This window comes from Amblyomma americanum, chromosome 2 (assembly GCF_052857255.1).
Source record: "Amblyomma americanum isolate KBUSLIRL-KWMA chromosome 2, ASM5285725v1, whole genome shotgun sequence".
Lineage (NCBI taxonomy): Eukaryota > Metazoa > Arthropoda > Arachnida > Ixodida > Ixodidae > Amblyomma > Amblyomma americanum.
The window spans coordinates 49,066,677-49,090,544 of NC_135498.1; the positions used below are offsets into that span (position 1 = coordinate 49,066,677).

Here is a 23,868-nt window from a genome sequence, read left to right on the forward strand (position 1 = left end):
GAGTGTGCTGTGGGAACGACCATTAGCGCCGAGATGTTGCGTGCGTTGTCTTGTCTACAAAGTTATTTCGTGTTTGGGGAATATTTTGGTGTTACGGAGTAAGTATTCACGGCAATGGAACGAATACATCCGAGAAATCCACCTGCATAGCTTCATTTACCTATAGTGCGCTGTGATGAGTTGCTAGCCTTATAAATCGAGTCACAGAACTTCCTTACTTTTGCGAAACACGTGTGGATGGCTCTTTGTACGTTTAATTGCATAATACACGGTCTGGATCATGCATGGTCTAAATGCTATCTGAGTCGTTTTGCAAGCAGCACCAATCTTCTGCCTTATTTTCTTCCCGATAGAGGTCAGAGTCACCTGTAGATGTTCGCATCAGTCAATTTACATTTTCCGAAGCTTCATTTATATCAGATAAAGCCTATGTGCAACATTTCTTCACTAGAATGCCACCACTACAGCAGTATACATGCACGTGAGAAGCTCACGGAAACTTTCAGCATGGGGATCAGGACTGTATTCTGTGTAACCGGATTCTCCTTTCTTCCTTATTTCCCAAATAACGGCGACACTGATCACTGAATGTTTATCGATCTCGCAATTAACCAATCGTATTATGAGCGCGCATTCTTCAATGTTTTCTGCTTTTGCCAGCTTGCGCAGCCCAACGCTGAATGCGATCGCAGCAACTGTACAATATGGGGAGAGAATAGCTGATGTGACACATAACTACATTCTGCACTACAGTTTACACGAATGCCATCAAAGCTTGTGCAGAAGTAAACATAATATGCCACGCGTGCAGACGAGCAGCCCAATGGACGACATAGAGCAACCATGCAACCACGTCGCTCTTGTTGTTTTGTCCTGAAAGGGCAACTCTTGCGTCTTTTTCCACCTCCATGCATTTTATTGAAACTATAATTTCGCAACCCGACGGCCTTTTGTTTCAGGGCAAATGAATTTAAAAAATATTTCGTTTTGTGCCCTCAGCCGGATAACTTTTACGGTCGGTCTTGCGTATGTGACGTCAAGAGCTGCACGCCCACCTGTGTTCGCTATGCGTTTGATGAAAGGACAACATTTCGAACTTGTTTTGGTCATTTCAGATAAAAAACGTTTGAGACCACTGCGGTAACCCGCATTGGATGAGTGCGAAAGTACTGACGCCTCCTCGTTTCTCTTTGCCCCTCTTCTCCTCTCTTTTCTTCACTAGTGCCTTCTCCTCACATTTACACGATTAAGCACTGATGTAAATTCATCCAATTTCGCAATTGCCACAATTAATTGTCTTACTCAATCAAGTTCCATCAATTGCCCATTTTGAGTTTTCAAACTTGGCGCCACGCTTCGTTATCAAATTTGGCGCCACGTGTTGGCACCGCCCACACTTTCGGGTTTTCAAATTTGGCGCCACACGGTGCCCTGGCTCCGCCCACTTTTTGGACATTTTGGCTGTAATTAATGAACTAATCAACTTATCGACATAATTTTTTTTTTGCGCAGCATCCTCACATCAACCTCTTCCGATAACAACCATTCGTTTGGCGCTACCTCTTCTAAGTTCCTCACAACTGCTGCGGACAAGTTTTGCGGACACGACCTTGTCTGCATAGCCTAGTAAAGCTTTGGCTCTGATAATAATCGAAGCTGACACTTACAGTCACCAGTTTAGCCAGTCGACGCCCATAACAGAGGTTTTGTAATAGTATCTGTGACGCCATATGTGCTCTCTCGTGACGTCATATCTTGTCGAAATCGTGTTTCACTTGCCGTCCCCTGGCTTTTCGTCGTTTTAAAATTGTTTTTCACATTATTTTGGAAAAACTATTTATTGTAACAGGGAGGTCCAAGAAGTATAATGCGACAGTCAAATTAAAATGTAGAAAAGCCTCCGGGGTTTCCCCCTTAACACTGGCACCAATGTCCCTAGCCAAAACTTCGCAGTGCGCCCGTTAAGTACTGGTATTGGGTACCAACTAGCCCGCAATGCAGCGATCGTTAGGAGGAAGAAGATTTGTGCCACAAAACTTACCATAAGATGTTCGTGTGCTGGAAAACCCGCCACCAAAAGCAAAACGAATGTGTACAACGAATGCCAGAAAACCCCACAACCGAGGGCTAAAATAAACGTGCAGAGGTTGCGTGCTCTCTCAGCCAGCTCCACAGGTTCTTATTTTTCGACTGTTCATTTTGTTTCTCAAGTGCGATTCCTTAAATGGAACCTGAAACGTCTTTCCAGAGTTTGACAAGATTCAAGGATTCGAATGTATGAAGCTTGTAGGCAAATCATGCCAACTTTTCTTGCCCTAGCAATTCAAATGCGGACGTAATCGCCGATTAAAGCCGGGATGATATTCGGGCTTCTCTTCACTTCATCTGCGATGTGCGGAGAAGCTAGGTTATGACGTCACTGTATGTGAGATTTCAGACTTCCTCTGCCTTCGCACACACATCCTGCCGTGCGCCGTTTCGCGAGCTTTACCTTCGAAGACGTCCTTCCTTAGAGCAAACGTTTCTGCGTTGGAAATGTGCCACCACCGTAAATGACGTCATGATCGGGCCCACAACCCGGCGCTCTGCGCTGCGGAGAACGCTGAACATGATCGCGGATTTATTCGGTGATTACGTCACCGTTTGTAATGCTGGCCCAAAAAGACTTGGCATTCATTCCCGCCGCAACGATCCCTTTAAGCGCGTCCAAATCTAAGACCTCTTCAATTGCCCTTTAAGCCCGTGTTCTCGGTCACATTTTTTTTTTAATTTAACGTCGGCATGCGTTGTATTTACGAGCATCGGTATCTACGCCGATCCACAAATAGCACATTTACTTTTGTTTTCTCACTGAACTCAGGCGTGCATCACGACCTGTAGGTATATCCGCCATTATACTCCGCCGGTATACCATACGCAAACGTTAATGTGTAATGTTTGCTCAATTTTTCCATTTTTCAAAACAGTTGAACGCATCAAGATTACTTTTTCTTTCTTTCGTATAGTTAGCCCCATTTGGGATAAGTTATTGAAGATTGTAATATCGAATACACAATACTCTCAATAATTCCTACTTGAAAAGCCTGCAGTGTAAGGTTTCGCGTCAAATTCGCTTCTTGTTGTACGTTTAAGCATTGCGTCAAAGAAGCATGCACAGCGCAGACACAAACGACATACTTACATGGGCTTTTCCGGTCGTATGCGTCTGCAAGAAGCAAAAAACGGGAAAGACAACGAGATTACAAAGCGTTCAATCTTGCTTCTCAGGCACACGATTCATGAGAATAACCAGAGAGCACAGCCCCCGACGTAACTAAGCGGTAGGAGTGCTACATCAATGACCAAGCATGGCATTTCTTTCCCACGGGACCTCTGTCTGCACTTATTTCCTACATATGTACTAGCCTTACGTCATGTGAAGCGTGAAGACTGAAACAAAAAAAACCTTCAGGCCACATGGCTTCCATCTCAGCTACGCCATGGGTATATCATGGCACCCCTGAAGCTCTCGATTGTGCATGGTGAGAACAACCGTAGCACTCATCTCTTGTGACCTTCAATGCTCTTGGGGCGCCGTGAGGGGCCTCCACTATAGGGCAAAAAAGCAAACCGCGTGGCCCGAATAATTTAAACCAAAGCTCTACCTGTTGTTGCAACTCACGACCGAGCACTGTCACTGCCCTCAAAGTTAACATCTTCAGGCACGCGATGACTTCTGTATGTGTACGCACGTGCATGTCAGCATCGGGTCTCTAGCGGCTGTAATCATGCGCTAAGTAGGTTCTCACAGAAGCTAGCCAGGCCTCTGCAGGAACATTCCTTTTTCCTTTCTTTCCGCTCTCTACACATAGAGTATGGACATGGCTGCCGCCTTCGACGCACGGCCTTGACTTAAGCCTTTATTCTTGTTTCTTGTTCCTACGGCGATCTAAAATTATTCTTATCCCAAAAATGAATCGGAACCAACCGAACACAAGCGTCTCATTGATAGCCCACGGGGGACTTCTGTCGGAGCTCACCAAGGCTCCCTATTATTCGGCCCCTTCAAGTCCGACGTTCACAGGCGCGCGCTCCTCGGCAGCAGCGGAGCGGTTGAGGACGCGCTCACCTGAGCAACAGCTCCCCACTGGAAAAGAGAGAGGAGAAGTATCGGCGGTGAGGGGGCAGCGCCTCGTTTTAATAAAAACCCGGGCCGCCAGAACCGGCAGGAAAGGAGACTAGGGAGGCGCGTTGTCAGGCGGCCGCTGTAGCTTCCCCATGGTATATCGACAGCGTCTCGCGCGCTGGTGCCCGGACTCGGGCCCGAAAGAGGGGGGCCGGAGTTTATTGGCCGCCGCCCTCCCGATGCGGCGAGGGAAGGCTGCGATTCTCATCTCCATTCGGCGCCCCGTATATACGCTGCGAGGCGCCGCTTCAAATGGCGCGCCGCGGGAGAGAACCCTACGGGAGCAGTGCCGACGGCTCAACACAGTTGCGCGCAGCGTATCATGAGCTGGGCGAGCAAAATGGGCGAAACGCGATGGATCACGGCGGCGTAGGGGACAACGGAAACAGCGACTTCGATCGCCCAGCTTAACTGCGCACTCAGTGCCCGAGTTTCGAAATTTGGGGAAGAGGTCCCAATAAACAGCGGCCTACACGCTACAGCACTGTGAAGACACGTTTTGCCAGGTTTCGTGGGCAATTGCAGTGGCGAACTGTTGGAACTTTAAGGCAGGCGAAGTGTCTACGTAGCTAGCACTTAGTGGTAACCATGCATATTCAGGTGCGTTCAGTGCGAAGCACCAAGTACTTTATGACGCAGAAATGGTTGTTTTGGTTTGTTTCGGTAACGCCCCCTTGTCCTTCCCCGAAAGAGATTCCGCAGGTAACGCTCACCCCGACAGAAAGCGCGACGCGTAAACAGGCATCGTAGAGAGCTTCGACGGCGTTGCACGCAACCAGATGGGCACGCAGTTCCGAGGCCCACTCCCTCTCTTCCGCGGTGCTCGTGCGAAGCGGCAGCGTCGGGCACTGGGAAGGGCGGCGGAAGGGAAGGGCCGATTCTGCCGGAGCAACGAACGGCCGTCTGCGTCGTGGGCGAAGGGAGGCGGCGAGACAATGGAAGTCTCCTCGCGCCGACTCCTTTTTTGCCCAAAGGAAGAAGACCCCAACCCCCCCCCCCCCCCCCCCTTTCCCGCGACGAATCGCCGCGGGACCTGCCGCGCGAATTACCATCGAGAAGATTGGAGAGCGACCCTATTAAGATTCGACGACCGACGCTGCCGCCGTCTCTTTTAGAGGAGGTCGCAGTTTGTTCCACTTTGTTCCCCTTCTCGATCCGCGTCGCTTCTGCAAGGCGCGTACACCTCCTTAGGAGGAGGAACCACTCGGCAGCCTCCTCGATTATGGGCCACACGCGCTCGGAACCACGCGGCCGCGAGCGGAGTCAGACGGCAGGCTCTCCAATTTCCGAGAGCGACGCGTATACACGTAGCTAGGCGGCTCGTTTATACGTGTCGCGAGCAGTGTTTATTGCAGGCGAAAATATTAGGTAGCGTTTGTACGCTAAACGAATTATTTATACTGAAAAGAAAAGAAAAATAGCAGACATTCTCTAACAACGGGAAGGAGTGCAATGGAGTGTCTCTCATTTATTCTTACGCGCTACTTCATGCGTGCAGTTTGATACATTAGAAAGGAAAAAAATGGAACCGGGAGGGGGGTGGGGGGTGGGGCGGATGAATAGAGATTTATCGTGTTTTGCTTTCAACGTGCTGCCTCAGGCGATTTGCTGCCTTTCGTGTGAGAGGGTAAGGTGTGGACGATTTGCTTGTCGAAATAAAAATAAAAGGAACGCTTTGTGGATTGCGACATAGAAATCGTCTACACTGTATACAACGTACACGCTGCAGACAGTCCACCGACCAGTCAGGGAGATTTGTTTGCACGGTTAAAAAAGCAATCCACACGAGAACAGAGTGCCTTATTTTGTTAAAGTAATTAAGAAGTCGCGGGTTCGATCCCAGCCGCGGTGGTCGAATTTCGATGGAGGCGAAATTCTAGAGGCCCGTGTACTGTGCGATGTCAGTGCACGTTAAAGAACCCCAGGTGGTCGAAATTTCCGGAGCCCTTCACTACGGCGTCCCTCATAGCCTGAGTCGCTTTGGGACGTTAAACCCCCATAAACCAAACCAAACCAATTAAGAAGTCTCCAATGTATCTAAGGAACTTTACAAACCTTCTCGCTGAACGGCACAGTCGGCCTTGGATAAGAAAATGTCACAAAAAACCGGCGACATGCAACGACCCGTTCACACACACTGTTTCGGTGGGCAGGATTACTCGTGAAAAGAAATATGAGGGAAATAAAGGTTTCAGTGAATGAATGAATGATTCAGTCACTCAGTCTATCTATCAATCCCTCAGTCAATCCTAATGGGATAAATGTGGCCTCATAATAAATTCTAAAGGCTGTGACGGCATTCTGGTAGGAAAGTAGTCCATTTGTCCTCTGTTCTGCTCTTCGCGGAACATTTTTTTTTTTGCGGTATTGAGTAAAAGTCGCCCACATCAAAAGAAAAAGCCCTTGTGACTTAGCTGGTACACAGAAAACTGCAAGCCCGGTAAGACTGCACTGTTTGTAACGGGTCCTTAACATCGAGCGGTTATGAAAAAATTCTTGGGATTTACATTCTTGAGACCCTCTCAGTATACATGGTTCGGAACGGCCTTTGTTTCTTTCTTGACAAGTTTCTTGACAAAGGTAGCGAGATTTTCAGCCGTGAGAAACAAAGTCAGTATGCAATGCGCTTCCTTGCCGCTGTATGAGGCTAAAAAAATTGCTGATGTTTAACTCTTCTAAATCTAGTTACGCAGAGCGAAAGCTCTGTTTGGCTGCTTCGTGGCTTCTCGTTGCTCCTCGGTTTCAGCGGCTCGGTTAGCTCTCGTCCCCTGCGGTAGTACACCTTCTCGGCGGCGAGAGCTATATCGACTGGATGATGGGACGCGGCTTGAGGGCGACGCCGGAGAGTTGACGCACTCACGGAGAAACTGAAGGAGAGAGAAACCGCCGACGTAGCAACCTCTCCTTGTCACGTGGTATCACAACGGCGGAGCCGGTTATTCACGCGAGTCACGTGGTTTGCTTGCGCTCCGGGGCCTCAAGGTCAAACGCGCATCAAGGTTGACCTTGGCAGACATGTCACAGAGCTGTCGCTCTAAAATAAGTTGTGGAATGTACGTTGTCAAAGTTCCGTTAGATTGGATGATGAACTGCTTTGTGAATGTGCTCATATGTGCGTGTTCTCGAGCCCTCGATAAATTTGGCAGCGTGGCGCTTTGTGCCGTCCTTGTGTCTGTTCTTTTGCCCAGCACTGTGCGCCCATCACGAATGAGCATCCAGCAACGACTGCTTTTATGCGGGAGAATGTCCTGCAGTAACTTCGTTGTGGATCTGATATCTTGCTCGCGCGACAGAACGTTGCCCTTCTTATCTGCGACGTTAAAGGGACACTGAGAACAACTTCATCCAATCTTTGTTCTTGACAAAAATAAATTCTATTACTCTTTCCGGCTGTATTGGCGTTCGCCGGCACTAAAGGACGCATTTATTGCCACAAAAATTGCAGTTTCAACAATTATCGCCGCTAGATTCAAACTGCCTACCCAGAGAACTCCGTCATCACTGTCTGGAGGCGAATAGCGATGTAGCCTAACCTCTGGGATCTGCGCTGACACTGAGTCCACACATCGCAGTTCATTTGTGAAATCGACCGGAGACGGCGACACTTGCATAAAAATTTTGGCTTTTCCTAGCTCATAAAATATGCGTTTTCATTTAAAGTATAGCGTCTTTGTCATTAGAATGCCGTATTCAATCGAAGCAGGCCAATTTGTGATCAGTGTTCCTTTCAAACATTCATATTACCAGAAAACACGTAGGGAAACCATAGGGGTCAGCAATTTCTTTTTTTTTTTTCATACCAATGAGGCCCGTTTCACATGCAGGCGATTTTCGCCTGCGACACTGCGAACTACGTCGGTCTGCGACTGGGGAGGGCCGTCGGTCTACTCGCAGACGGCTTGCGATCGAGTTCCGTCCGGTTGGAATTCAGTCGCAACGTCGGTGTGCTCGCTCTGCGACTGACCATTGGGGAGCGCCGAGACGGCGCGCGACGTGCGATCACGTGGGAGCTGTTGTCGCGGCGGAAGCAAATCTGTTTATTCTAATCAAAACATACGGAATAATGTCTTGCATCTAAAAATACGCCGGTTATAAAATCATCACCGCATTCTGCGTGATGTTTGTGTCGCGTTTAATAATGGGTTGCCTATGCAAACATCAAGGAACCTTGCCAGTTCTTCCGACCGAATTCGTTGTTTCGGTCTCGCATGTGAAAACAGTGACCGAAATTCGCACTGCGGCCTCACCGACTACATCGGATATTTTCGCTCCAGTCACAGCATGTGAAACGGGTCTGAGAAGGAGTACAAGTATCCCGGGCTTGAAGCCTTCAGGCAGCTGTTCGAGTCATTCAGTTTCAAGCCAAACGTTTTTTAAGTGGCTGCTGCTCATTCAATACAATACTACCCAGTTTCCCATTAACATATTTACATGTCAGGATGCGCAACTTCATGACAGTCGCTTTGAAAATACGGCACTTGGGAAGCTCAAAAGAAAAAAAAAAGTAAGCCCTTACAGTCGCAACACTAGTTGAACACTTTTTCAATATACTAACACCTCAATACTGTGTAAGTCATGTGCAAGACATGGGCCGCGAGTGCTATGCATTTGCGAGACACGACTATCAGCCAGTTCGTGCGTGGAAAGTATTATGACGTCAGCTTCGATGTGCAGTCTACGTTTCCCTTTCCTTCCCTTCTCCTTTCCCGTGTGTGCAGTATGAGGCCAGGGTTATGTATCCGCCGGCCGACCTCTCCGTCTCTCCTCTCATTACACTGCTCTCTCTCTCTCGCCTCGGTACTTTCCAGACGAGATGAGATGGTCAGGGAATTGGTGTTGTTTGGCTGAAGCCGGCGACAACCGCCCCAGCACATCGTAACGGGGCGCGAGCGATACAACCCCGACAGTCGCACTAGGTTCACTTTCACCCACTTTTTTCTCCCGTACTCTGCTGCGTGAAAGCGAACACCAGCGCGGCAAATGTCCGCGACTTACGTTTGCCCGATTGCAATTTGGGCCCAAACCTCTGGGGCAGAGCAATGCCCTCGCGCAGCTCGTTTTCTCCTTTTCTTTTTTTCGGCGGAAGTCCGCCCGAGGATAAAAAAGAGGACCTGTTTGAGCTGCCATTAACGAACCGACTAGGAGAGAAAAGTGCAGGGGGGGCAGTGTACACACTCGTTAAACAAAGTGCTCGGCAGGGGGGGGGGGGGGGTACAGCCAAGGAGGGCAGCGAAGCAGTGCAATTAGCGGCGTTTCCGAGAACTGGGTCCCGCGGTGCGAGACAAGTTGGGAATGCGCCCGGGCTCTGCGGACTCTCGCTGTCTGCGCCGCGTGTGCGACGTGAGTTGTGTGCTTTTTCAGTGTCGTTTTGGCGTGTCATTTTTACGATCCGCCGAAGATAAGGCGCCTTATCGCGTCCCTCTTAAGCCGCGGCGCGAATATAGCGGGTGACAGCGCCGGCTTCCTCGGGGCGTCATGCGAGCTCGCTTTGGATTCTGCGGCCAACCGAGCGGAGAGACTCGTAGCAGCTCTGCACTCGGCTCTTGCAGCGCATTACACTTCAGAAAAGTCAGTTCGATACCGATACCCGATACCATTGAAAATAGTATTACCGATACCGATGCAAGATACAGAACCGAAACTGATTTCCGATACAGACACTCCATACAGGATCGTCGATACTTCGATACGTCGCTGAAATCGCCAGTATTAATAGACGTTTTTAGCATACCGGGGACGTACTAGCGGAGGCGTATACCGGCTTACCGGACACCTCTCGCGCATGCGCAGAGGCGTTGTTGGGGTGAGGGGGAGCCACTCCGCATGCGCAAGAGGAGTCCGGTAAGCCGGTATACGCCTCCGCTAGCACATCTCCGGTATGCTAAAAACGTGTAATAACGCTGATAATATGACCAGCCAAGTATTTTAAAACTTTTCGTGATTTTACGGATCTTTATTGTTAACGATATAGCGCACTGTTTTCGAACAAAAGGCTTTAAACAAATCCGGCCACAGGGATTTCTATAAGCTCCTCTGGTGGCGCAGCTAGTTTCTTCAGAACTTAATGGTAACGTTGAAACGGTCACTTCCACAAGCAGCCTAGCAAAACCTTTTTTAAGCTCAAGTTTTACGACCTGTCTGTGAGCACTCGACTACATACGAATAAACTTGATGTTTTTTCTGTTGCTTTTCGTTTGTTACTGCAGCATTTAACGGATTGCCTCTGTCTTCACTATGTGCTGAAAGGTGCAGGCTTTGTAGGCTTGGGACACTGAACGGTTTCTTCCGCCACTACAGTGCTTAACAGGCGTTTGAAGTTGAACGTTCTCGGATAAAAGTTAGAAGAAAAAAAAACAAAAAATAAACGGGCGGAAAGTGTTTATGACGCAGGAGATATCTTCCTGATTTCCGTTAATTAGATATTACTTTTAGTCACCGGTATTAAGTTACACCAATTGTTGAAACCGCCGGCTCAAAAGAGCCCCGCGATGCGTCCGTACTATAAGCGAAGCAAATGAAAAAAAAAAAAAAGCCCCTGTACAGGAGCAGACGGCGCGTTTTATTTTAACGCGATAGCGTTAAGGCTCTCGTTGTGGAGAAAATCCGGCGTCGGCGTTACGGAGGGGAAAAGCAGTTGGCCCACCTGCTGCATAGGTCACGTGAACTAGGCGGCAATCCGGCCACCCGGACTGTGAGCAAACTGCTAATTTTGGCAGGCGTCAGTTAAATGAATGACTGGATCGAGAAGTTGCTCGAGGGGGGCAACCTGGGTCTTCCTTACAAGCCCCACCGGTGCCTGCGTTTGAAACGGCCACCTGCCGGTGCTGTGGCTCATGCCTTAACCGCTGCGCCAGTGCGCCAGGTGTGGTATGAGGACTCTCCGCGCTCTATGAATGCAGCAGTGTCTGCGAAGTAATACGCCAGGAAGATCCCAGGCCGCTGAAGTGGCCCATTAACGCTGTCGCGTCATAAACTTAAGGCGGAGCTTCAGTGTCGCCTCAAGGTTTTGTGAAGGTTCATTTTATCAACGTATAAGACGGAAGCATAAAGTCACGTCGACTCGAGTATCCTGGCGATTTAGTTAAGAAACTCAGTTCTGTCGAACGCCTCTTGAGAACTATATGGCGTGTGCTGCTCCAGAAGAAAGGAATGCGTCAGATGATACACCTGACGCTGTTGGCGCTGATGACACCATTGACACACGTGTGGAAGAGTGTGTGGGCTTTATCGGGCTGACGAAGTAAGCAATAAATGTTCTGTAAGCACCGGAGCACTGGGCACAGTGGCGAAAGCAGACCATTTCTGTTGGCAACCACCGCAACCAACATAGGGGCCAAAGTGTGCTGTATCTATACCAAACGATGAGCCTGTCTCCTCATTCCTTCCGTCACAGAGTGTGCCTACCTGCCAAACAATGAACATAAGAAGAATGAAAGCCAATGGCGTCTCTAATTATTCTTCCTCTCCCTTTTTTCACTCGGCCACCAGCGCCGCCGGCGCAAAATCTGACTCAAGCAGCTTCAAAATCTGCGGCAGATGCTTGTTTAGTACCGAGTATCGTTAAATCAAACGATATACTGAAAATGTATTTTAGATATCACAAGTATACCAAGAACCCGACCGAGGCGACTGCGTTTTTATGCAGGCAAAACGCTAAGGCGCCCGTGTGCTGTGCGATGTCAGTGCACGTTAAAGATCCCCAGGTGGTCGAAATATTCCGGAGCCCTCCGCTACGGCACCTCTTTCTTTCTTTCTTCTTTCACTCCCTCCTTTATCCCTTCCCTTACGGCGCGGTTCAGGTGTCCAACGATATATGAGACAGATACTGCGCCATTTCCTTTCCCCCCAAAACCAATTATTATTATTATATTATTATTATTATTATTATTATTATTATTATTATTATTATTATTATTATTATTATTATTATTATTATTATTATTATTATTATTATTATTATTATTATTATTATACCGATACTCTCGTTTTTCGCAAGCTATACCTAAAATACCCATTATTGCAAAACTCGCAAGAAATACATAAAATTTAAAGAAGCGTAAGAGGAAGCCCGCGCCGAACCAGAGGTTACCGCAGGCAAAACCAATTGAAAATAAAAGAAAAGGGGCAAAGGCCCAACCGATATGCAGAGTGCATCGAAATGTAGTATCGAACATGCATGCATCTCCGATACTGCCCATGCCTGCCAATTACCTTAACGCGATAACATGCCGGAAGAGGCCGTATATCAATTGCAATAACCCTCCCAGAATTGTGAACCGAAGAAAATTTCTTATGTTGTTGATAAGAACTTCCTCGTTTAACAATGCAAGCGGTGCCTGACATGGTGGCTCAGTGCCTATACTGTTCACCGTGGGTTCGTTCTATCGCGTTCGCTACCAACACCAAGCCCATTCCAGTAGCGGCGTTCGTAATCTGAGGAGAGGCGAAATGCAAAAACTCACAAGTACCGAGCTTGAGGTTCGCGTTAAAGAACTACAAACTGTGGAAATTAACCTAAAGCCCTCCATTACACTGGGCGTCATTGCGCAGTGTTTGGTTTTGCAAGAAGAATAAAAAGCAGCATTAATTAAGGAATAAAAGCGGCTTCAACATCAGTGTGCTTGCATGTCGGGTGTTGTCGGCCGCACGGGCAGTACTGACAGAAACATTTTGTGTTCCCCTTTCCCCGCCTTATTGCTCCTATTCGTTTAATTTTCTGCAATCATTGTATTGATCCTCACTGCTGTTGGGCGCTGTGAAAAATCCCGTTCTGTTTGAAGACCGCCGAGTATACGCCAAGGGGGCTCGTGCACCGCCTGTATACACGCCACTTACGCAATACTAGTTGCCCAATGGGTACCGGCAGTAGCTGAATTCCTGGCGGCAGAACGCCTCCGCGAACTCAGATGACACTTCAACAAGCGGACCTCATCTGTTGCGTGTATTCCTCTCCTTCCGCAACGTCGGAGAGGCTCGCTGATGCGAAGGTGAGTGTGCACTACGCTAACCAGTTTCGTCACGTTGATGTGCATGTCGCGGGGTCCTGCTGTTCTGTGTGATTCAAACTTCAATTAAAGCTTGCAGCGAATACACGGTGGACAGTGTTTCTGCAATACACAGAGCCCCAACGGTGCAACCTTTTATTGTTGTTTATTGGACTATAAAGAAATAAAAGAGCACGTAGCTCTTGCACGCTGCAGCAGCCGGGCGTTCCGTGCAGCAACGAAAGGAGGATTTCATATGTTTTTTTGTTTTTTTTTACGGCAAGGTCTCGTCTAAGTAGCCGTTTATAATCCGCTATGTGCACGTAAGTCGTAACTTGGGCCGAAGGCAATTCTTTCTACTACTATAGAACCACAAACTGCAGGCACTCCCGTCTGCCCACCGCCCACGCCAACCTATTTCCATTCTCTTTAATCACTTTTCTGTTGCCTTTGTCGCCTACTGCCTTAGCCCTGGGGGAATTGGCTGCGGCATGTCAATGGAGGCGAACTGCACAAATGCATTTGACGTGCGCTTCGTCACTGCACGTTAAAGAATCCCAGGTGGTCAAAATTGATCGAGAACTCGCCGCTTCGCGACTATTACCACTCATAGCATACCATACCATACCATAGCATACCGTACACCACCGTTTCCGACTTCTAACTAGCTGCGGTTGAAACATAAGTCATCTGCGAAATGTACTACACCACTGCTCTAATTGCTGCTTAGTGCTTCAGTGAAACAGAAGAGTGATATTTGATCCAAGGCAACACGTTACTCTCCAAAACCATATTTGATTTTCGAGGTAGTGTTGTATCAATTAGCTGGAATCGTGTTTCGAGTTTTTCTGGCTGGTACTGAAGCTTTGTTACCGGTAAAAAAAAAAGTCAGACTTCCGCTTAAATTCTGGTGCAAAAAGTATACGCGGCAAATCCCACTATAGCCGCTTCACCGTGAAAGTTCGGCAAGTGGCGAAAACGAGAACCGGACGCGACTCTCAGACCACTTAGCGTGATTTTAACTTCGTGATGTCACAATTGCGCGTTAATAGTGGTCATTGCCCCTGCCCCTATCTGGGCACGCAAAGACCGGATTATCAGCCTCCTGCCGCTTTTTGTCTTGTCATGCTGCACACGGATACAACTGGAGACCTTCGGACATTTCCTTCCTTCAGTAGTTGTTCGTTTCTTACGTAGTATTTTTGTATTTATGTTTCCGTCTTCATTCCTTCCTTCCTTTCTTCTACCTCTTGTACTCACCACTTATTTTTCTTCCTCCCCCTTTCCTCTCTTCCTTCCATCCTTTCTTCTTTTCACGTTACAGCCGCTCAGTTATTTTGTCCTTTGAATTCGTTTGTTCCAACTTTCTGCCTCCGTTAATATGTCTCTCATCCCTTTTTGGCCACTGCAGCCTACGTTCCCTCTCGCACCGCGACAGCTTTCCAGCTTCACATCACTCCCATGACAACAAGGTGTCGGCGACTGGTGTCTATTGTGGCAACAAGGCTACGCAAGCAGCCTTCGACCCAGCGCGTTTCCGTCGGCGATATCTCAGGCACTGAACCAACGTAAAATTAAGCGTAGAAGGACCTGGGCGGAGCAGGCCGTGCAAAGAGCAGCCCACCGGATGGGCAAAGGGGGGCAAGGCATCGCGGAGACGGTCGCCTCCTGCAGCGCGAAACCCGAGCCGTCCTCGGGGCGCTGATGAGTTTACCGGACGCAGGCGTGCGTGCCCGACCTGATCGCGCTTGACACCGGCGACGTCCCCGGGGAGAGGCTTGTCCCGCCTGCTGACCTTCCCATGGGGCCCCGGGGAACGAGATGGGGTGCGCGGTGTCGCCGGGGTGTTGCCTGTGTTTCGGGGTTGGTTGAACACGCCAATGCTCGGCCCTTACTTGACAGGCGGGTCGGGACGGGAGCCGGTGCCTATACTGCTTGGCATCCCTTAACCGCGCTCGCTATATGGACACCCGAGTTAACGAAAAAGTGACAAGCAGAAAAAAAAAGTGCATGCGCTGTGCATGCTTCTCATGTGGAGGGGAAGAAGAGGAAAAATAGTGTTTTTCGGTTGAGCACGAAAGCGTGGGGGAGCAGTTAACGCGTCTGTAATGTTCCCCGAGCGGTCAAAAATTGGGGGCACAGAGGCAGTTGCAGGGACGGTTTCTCCCGATCCCGGCTCCGTAGGGAGAATAAAAAATTAGTATGGAGAGGAAAAGGAAAGAATGACAGAGGGAAGCTGCGCACTGCGACTGGAAAGTTTTGAGGGATATATATATATATATATATATATATATATATATATATATATATATATATATATATATATATATATATATATATATATATATATATATATATATATATATATATATATATATAACACCGTCTGTAGGGAAGCGAAACGCGCGGAGTGGTCGAGTTTCGTCAGGTAATTAAAGTAATGATTGAGGACAGACGTCTATACAAAAGGCACGTTAGGCGAATGCTATCGCCGACGCGCCGATGGGGCCCCTTGTGAAGAATGCATCCATCACCGCGTATACGCAGCGCTGCCGTCCACGCCAGAATGTGAAACTTGTGGATACTGCTTATGGATATTATGGAACAGAGAGAAAGAGAGGGAGAAATTCTCCATTTTTAGAATCACCACAACTTTACACAGCCTTTTTTTTTTCAAATAATTTTCATTACAACGAACGCTATTGTCCGATTTTCGCCATCCATTATGCATGTCAGTAAATTATAAATCATTTTAGTTCAAAGCAGGCGTCTAACAAGGGTTCCGATCTCTGCGGACTGTGCACAAGATTCGCTGGGTGCTGTGAAAGGTGCTGTGGTTGCAAGAAAGGGTAGCGGGGAACTTCGACGAAATTTCGACTCGCAGCAGTGGCTCAATGGCTGTGGTGGCCACTTATAAAAATGGTCTATATACAGTCTATAAACTTCTTATAGATTCTATTGCCTTCCTATAGTTATTTCTTTTTGTCTATTCATTGTCTATAGACTGTCTTTAGGGTTTGTCTATAGAGGGTCTACAGACCTTATAGAAAGAAATCTATGGACAATCTATAGACTTTCTAAAGAAATTTTTGTAAGGGGCGCTTTCAACTGCTCCGCTCAAATTCGAAGGTTCGACCTCTGCCACGGCTGAGCTTTGGTAGTAGAGAAAAAAAAAACACTTTTGTATTGAGGTTCTCGAGCGCGTTGAAGAACCATACAAGCAAGCATCGTCTTTGCAAAGTGCGTGATATCCAGATGTGCTTTACGAATCTTGCTAGCTTGCACGTGAATTACAAGTACGCAAGGGCGAACTCCACGGTTGCCCAATGTAACACGGTTAAGAACGCCCCCAAATTTTTCGCTCCCGCCATAGTATCCGTTTAATGCACCGAGAATTCCTAAAATAGAACGGGATTCATCCAGTCGCAGGAGCTGTGGAGCATTTGAAAAGCACTTTACGCGTGCTGTACCTGCGCACTGTTTTACACGCAGGAATGTGTGGTGCATTCGCTTTACGGTCTTTTAAGGCTCTGCATCACGCTGGTACATTACCGCCTGCACGCAGCCCTGTTTCCGTAGCACTCCTGAATAAAACGAAAGCTCGACAGAACGTCTCAACAGCGCCAGGATTAATGACGGCAATGCTTTTGTCGGTTGCTGCTGTCCGCTTAACACCAATCAAACTGACAAGTTTACAGGACAAGTTTACAGAAGAGCATTCATCGAAGTTCAGCGCACATCGCAGGGAAAACGGCGAAGCGCAGGGCGCTGCATGTCCAACATTCTTGGACAAAAATTTTTGAATACTAGAAAATGGCTAAGGTACTGTTACGAAAACATTGAAGGTAATGTTCACTTCTTCCGATGCGGAGCAAAATCTTTCTGTTAACGTGTTTCCATCGATCGCATAGAACAGTTAAGACTGCCATAGAAAACCAATGGGGAACTCTTTCGGCTAGAGCAAAAACGTTAACAGCAAAAAATTGCGACCCTACCGACTGGAGATCTGCGGATATATTGATTGTGTGAGATTTTACAATATATGAAAAGATTTGTTTATAAACTCTTACCCATTCCAAAATTCTTTTGTCCGGAATTGCTGGGTACGAGCGAGACCGTGTATACCTTTCGCTCCGTGCAACGACAGACGACAGCCCAAGGTTGGACCGTATCCTCTGCCGCCCTATCGCAGTGCGCGGTGATAAACGCGACGGCGGCGGGACCACACGCTCGCCTAATCTCTGCCCGACTCATGCTGGGCTGCTGCCTGCATCGCGGGACCCCGCACAGACTCCCCCCCCCCCCCCCCCCCTCCGCGCCCGCTTTGGAGATTTTATCTCGCAGTTTTGTACACAAGCGTGTCAGCGCCGATTAAGCCTGTCCTGCACCGGTGACGGAGTACACTCCGATCGAAGGCGACGCAGCGCTCGTGGGCGAACACCGAGCATTCCTTCGGCGTGTTCTTTTCCGAACACATATACAAGACCGGATATTGTGACGCGAGAACGTTAAGGCTCCCGTTGGGCAGAAAATGCGACGCTGACGTCGGCGCTGTGAGCGAAAAATGCCACGGTGCCACCCGCCACCGTGGCAGTTAAACTGATTATTGGTCGCGAGAGGCTGCTAGGGAGGAGCAATCTTGGAACGCCGAAGCCCCACCGGTGGCTGCGTTTGAGACGGCCACCTGCCTGTGTTGTGGCGCATCGCTTAGCTGCTGCACCCCACCGCTGTGCCAGAAGTGGCACCCCGGGATCTACGAATATAAGGCAGAGAATGACCCATTCCGCCCCTTGTCCCCTCCATTGCAAAGGGACATGCTTTCTGCTTAGAATCCGGCATCGGTGTCTTCGCCGTCAGCGTCGTGAGCGAAAAGTGTCACGGTTGTTACTGCAGCAGTATATACTGCGAGTGGCAGTTGTCTGAGCACTCTGAGGATCTTGAGCAGATGAGGGGCCCATTAAATCTGACACGCCCTATAGTGTCCCACCAAGTTTTTCGAACGTTATAAGCTCAATGTACACAAATAGCGAGCGTTGTTTTGCATGCTTCGCCTTAGTAAGCGCCTCCTTGAGGGGACGCTAAGGACAATTTTATGTCACTCTTTTTCTTCGAAACCTGCACTTTGCCTTTCTGGATCATATTCACTGCATCTGAACGATGCGTCCCGGCAGCAGAAGCGGTTCAGGCACCGCTAAAGTCGGCACCATAGCCCGCAGCCCCTCCCAGAGCAGCCGCTAGGGGCAAAGAATGTTTCGCGTCCAACGTGTCGAAGCGATTTTCTCTGTCCCTCTTACCCGTTATCTCGTTAAACATTTGTTCAGCACACTCAATTCATCATGTTTGTGTCGCTGCCTAGTCCTGCCAGCTGATCTTAACGCGGTTTGCACTCTGTGTTCTCTACTGTAGCCGAGGAGCACCCTTGTACAGAAGTATGTGAATAAAGTTGTTTTTGGTGAAAAAAAAAAAACAGGAAAGCCGCAGTCGAGCGGTAGCAAGCCCTGCGTTTGATTCCCTGCTGGGCGGCGATATGTTTATTTTTATTTTTCTGAAGCTTCCTAACAGAAGGAGTAGATCCGCCCCAGCATAGGGAATGGCTACACTCGGGCTTCAGAAGAATGGGGCGAAGGAGTGAAATAAGGGACGAGCGTCTACTCACTGAAGGGCGTTCTTTAGCACTCCACCACTTCTAACAGTGCAGTAATGATTGCTTCCCACCAGCAAGATTATTTTCTGCCAGCGCAGCACATCTTCAGCTGGCGCCATCAAATCGGGAGCCGAACTCTTCAAGCTGTTCGCGCGTTAGAACGGTTTGTGATTTCGGCAACCGTGATAGCCTAGCGCGTGGTGTCGAAAGTGCCGGCCAGATCTCCATAACGTAAACTCGTGAGCAACTTTGAGAGCTCCAGCTGCCCCTGGCTGGCTGGTGCCAGCTGTGACTTTCACTCCAGTCCAATGTATTTAGGGGAAACCCCCAAGCTGAACTCGATACACCTTCTATTTCAGTGTATACGCAAATTGTGAAGCAAGATACAGTGCGACCCTCGTGTATAGGCAGACACCTTTTACCCGTTGAGCATTATGAAAATGATTTGCGCAGCTGTGCGGGGTAGCTTCAACATTTTATGCGCTATCTCGAAGCCTCTCCAAGCGCGGATATGTGCCACGAAAGAGCGCAGCGCACTAAGTTAAACTGTTTCTGTTCACATCGGACATAACAAGGCACTTTTGTCCCCCCCCTCCCCCCCAATTTCAAAGGGCGAGGCATCGTGATACCTCGAGCGCGCGTGCGCGAGGAACGTTCAGAAAGTTGGAAGGACTTACGTTTCGATGAGTAGAAGGACAAGGAGTCTGAAAGATGTGAGAAAAGAGCGATTAATATACAGCGAAGTGTAGCGAAGGCTAAGCCCCGCGAGCCTTAATCACCCCCTGCTTTCTTTAGTAAGAACTGTGCACACGTCTACGCCGCTACCAGGAAGCGGAAACGTTATGTCGGCCTGCTCTGCTGACCGCGCACGCTATGCGTTGCTTTCGACTACACGGATTTCGTATGCAGTGCGCCAGTCGCACTCTTCAAGCAGTGAAATCCTGTTTCGAATTACATGGACGTAAATACAGGGTGTTCCGTATTTATCTGCAGGGGTCGTAAAAAGCTCTCCTTCGCATACCAGTGGTCTATTTCTGCTGAAGCACAGACCAAATTGTAGCTTATGGTAGTCTGCGTTTTTCGATAAATATTTTAAACTGTAACAAAGCAACCAGGCGGGCTAGTTGGTGTATTTCAGACATATCTTCACCAGCGAAAGCGCGAGACACCCGGTGAAGAACACAGGACAACGCTGGTCTAACAACTGAAGTTTTATCGAGAAACGGCCAACCTAGGACACCAGGTCTTCTGGTGTCCTAGGTTGGCCGTTTCTCGATTAAACTTCAGTTGTTAGACCAGCATTGCCCTGTGTTCTTCTCCTGCAGTCTCGTGCTTTCGCTGGTGAAGATATGTCTGAAATCTTTAAACATTGGCAACCAATATTCTTGCTCGGACCTGGGGTAGGTCTCAGAGTACCCCAGATGGCGCAGCCTGTCAAATCTGCTGCTCCGCTCGCCTGGACGAAAATTCTCCGCGCGGACGACTACAGTTTTTTCGCCGATTCACGATACTTCAGGCAAGTTACGATGTTTAAATTATTTATTGAAAACCGAAGACCATTATAAGCTACACTATGGTCTGTGCTTGAGCCCAAACAGGCAAATATTTTGCGCAGGAAAATTTTTTAGAAAGCGAGAGATAAATGCAGCACACCCTGTATATAGGCGCTCAAGACTGAGCTTTACAGATTTTTTTAAATTTAGGCACTGACGCGTGAAACCCGCTTCTGTACATAGGTTATGCGGCTACAGGGGCGAAAAAATAGGGATGTTTGTCGTCGGCAGGCGCTCAATTAACTGAAATTCAATAGACAGTTTTAGCTGTGCGTACGAAAGTGCTTGCGTACGCAAAGCGCTACGGCGCTGCGTACGGTACGCTGCCCGCTCCGAAGTATAGTTTTAGTTGGCCGTGCAGTAGCGTCCCTCAAGCGAACGCGTAAACGGTAGCGCCATCTAGTGACAAGACATCAAAGCACATCAACGCTCGGTTGAAGAACATTTCATCCGTGATTACTGATAACTAGGGTGAGTGCATTGGAAGTCTTTTTTGATCCAAGAAGAAAAACTATGCAAACCGTAGAAAATGTAAGAACTGACTAAAAGCTAGAAAACTGCTTCTCCAGGTGTCGTTGCTACGAGGAACACACACTGCATTCGGTTAGGCCTAGGAGCTTGACAATCGCCAAGTTATCATAAAAACAGGGGCTAGCTATCGCTTATAGCGCTACGTGTGGGCAAGAGTAGGCGAAATAAAAGCGAACCGCTACCATTTGAACGGGCCATTGCGCCGGAGAATCCAGCGGCGACATGTATTTATTCCGAAGCGGGCGAGCAGGGCGCCGCCATCTTGTCAACGTCAACGTACGCAAGCGCCGCAACGCAAAGTCCGCTGGCTAGCGTACGCACGCAAGACGCAGGGCTTGCGCTTGCGTTCTGCGCATGCGCACTACCGTCCCCGCAAACTCCTTGCGTACGCTAAGCCGTTGCGTACGCACAGCTAAAGCTGTCTATTAATGAACTTTTTAGGGACTCCAGCAAGCGTGCATGTTTATATTTGAAACTATGAGGCAGTGATATTCGTAGGCAATTTGGTTTGGAATAATTCTTTTTGCACGCTTGTGTTCGGGGATATTTGCGTCCATATTTTCAGCTCGATCCAAGTAACTGCTCAAGCAAGGCGGCGAGGATCGTCCCGAAACACAGTTTCGTCTGCCAACGGCGCAGAGCGGCGAGTAAAGCTGATGACTGTTTCCGTTTCACTTTCGTCTATCGAAGGCGGAAAAAAATCCGTCGCAAGAGCTGCGTCACACTCGGGAGGAGTTTTGCGTCTAGAGCTGCTACCTTTCGTGAGTAATTAAGCGAAATCAGTGGAAACCTTGGGGCGAATAACTCGAAACACGCGTGCTCTAGAAGAATTCTAAATGGGGTAGACTAGAAATTCGACTTCCTCTATGTTTTCAGTATAAAGATTCACACTAGCTGCAGTGGTTAAAAAGGTCGTTAATATATTTTCTTACAATTATCATTTCGCTTTCTGTCCTCCTGGCCGCATATCTTATGTGCAGTGGCGGTTTTCACTCACTAATCAAAGCCTAACTTTAAGAAATCTGGAAAGCTTAATTTTGAACATTATGTACATAGACGGCAGTGACGAAAAGAGCATCCCGGAAGACGTGTTCTGCAAAAATAATTAACCTAGTAACTTATATCTGGCATTGCACTCAGACCTGCATTGTATTCTTAAGAAAGACAAAAAAAAGAACAAAAGATTAGTATTAGGGCCGGTATCGCATTACGTATCAATTGCGTACCGCAATATGAGATCTTTCTTTTTTATTAATGCTCTTGAGAAGCCTTTTATCAACAATGCGGAACAGCCAATTACGTACAAACAAACTCAACCTACAATACCGGTTAACGAAGGCGCACGCACGGTATTGCTACAGCTGCGTAATGACAATCGGTCAATCTAACCAGGACCAAGCGGGAGAGCTGACAGCAAACAAACTACGATCGTTTATGATTGGGAGAATAAATACGGAATACAGCAACAATGTGGTAACAAGAAGCTAACGAAGGTGCATATACATATAATAAATAACATAGCAGCAAGAGCCTTTTTTATTGGCAATTTGTAGGTGCAGGATCGTGCTTCTCGACTGTTTCCTTCAGCGATAACTGCCGATAAGGCCTCGGTGAAGAAAGCAGTTCGAAGGGAACATTATAAAAATCACGTTCATACCTCAGGTGCTCGCACCAGAGAAGATAAAATTAAAAAAAAAAACAGCACACTGGACATGCAATGTGTCTCACACGACAATACGTCTTAGAAGGATCTTCACAACGTACTGTTGACGTGCCGTGACATACGCTCTCGCTAGACTCTCAAGCCTCTCTCACAGACTTGGAGAAATGCATAAAGGGATGAGAAATGAATAATGTGCTCGATCCGGCAGTAGTTGGTTCAGAGGCATCATATGTAGTGTTTTTAACAAGAGCTTTGCTATTAATCGATGCATTCGAGTTTATGTATCCTGATGCTGTGGAAAAAAGATACGAGCACGATATCGATGAAACGCCGGCAGATGTGAGAAAGCGCTAAGAAATACGGCCCCATCAGCTACAAAACGTAAGTTGTAGTTTGGCCTTACATTATTCAACATGCATGCCATGTGGCTTCAGAGCTCTTGTCTGGCTATAAGACATGGTGGCTTTTTTATTTTTTCTAAATATATGCGAAAGAAAGCACAATGCACGCCGTCATGCTATATGGAATGCGGCCATGCAATGTGGAATCCTATGGGGAATGTCGACGCAATAGCAGCCCAACAATTTTCAAGAAAAAGCACTTTTACGTCAGACAGCACGTTGTATCGAACGTAAGAGCAAATAAAATGTAACATAAAAAGAATAAGCCACTTTCCGACAATTATTGTCATGTACCTGAGGGTTGGCAAAGTTGCCTTTGAGGAGCTTTTTCCATTCTTTTTGCCCGCAACCGTGCCTGACCTTGTTGGCTATAAAGTTTTTTTCATTTCATCTCTAAAACTGCGAAGACTTACACAAACACTAGTCATGCATCAATAAGTACGATGCACAGGTCATGCATCGATAAGTAAATGAGCTGTAAAATACATCCGATAGTGCGGAAGTTCAACGCAGACTGTCATTTTAACTAAACATGTCGGAACCACGACAGAAATGGACTAAAATACGATAAAACTGAGCGCGTGGCTTTACGCGACGAAATAATTAGTCACGTTAGGGCATATGCTAGTCGAGGCTTTCTCTTTGTGTGCTTATGCCACGTGGAGAATGGGCAATAACAAATTTGTCACAAACTTGCTAACCAGGGTGGCTGCAGCCACCTCCCTGATTCAAAGAGTATGCCAGTAAAATCCATTCTTTCCACATTCTTCCGGATTCAGTCTAGGCAGGGCAGGATAGTTTCATTTCTGCCATAATCTCATACAATATTTTGCTCAGCTACCGGTGCCTTTGAACATGAATGACATTTTTTTTCTCTCTCTTTTTACCGAGCACTGCATTAACCGTGTCAACATAACGTCATTCACA

General features: G+C 47.9%; 1 protein-coding gene across 1 annotated transcript in view; it reads right to left on the minus strand.

Moving 5' to 3' along the window:
* LOC144119681 (uncharacterized) overlaps positions 1 to 22,998 on the minus strand; it is a 38,920-nt gene extending 15,922 nt beyond the window's left edge. Inside the window, exons 1-3 of the mRNA XM_077652248.1 lie at positions 22,962 to 22,998; positions 19,471 to 19,497; positions 3,182 to 3,205 (exon numbers count right to left, since the gene is read on the minus strand). Of these exons, the coding sequence (XP_077508374.1) occupies positions 3,182 to 3,205; positions 19,471 to 19,497; positions 22,962 to 22,998 (88 nt within the window). The remainder of the gene's footprint in view (positions 1 to 3,181; positions 3,206 to 19,470; positions 19,498 to 22,961) is intronic.
* Positions 22,999 to 23,868: the final 870 nt, after the last annotated feature.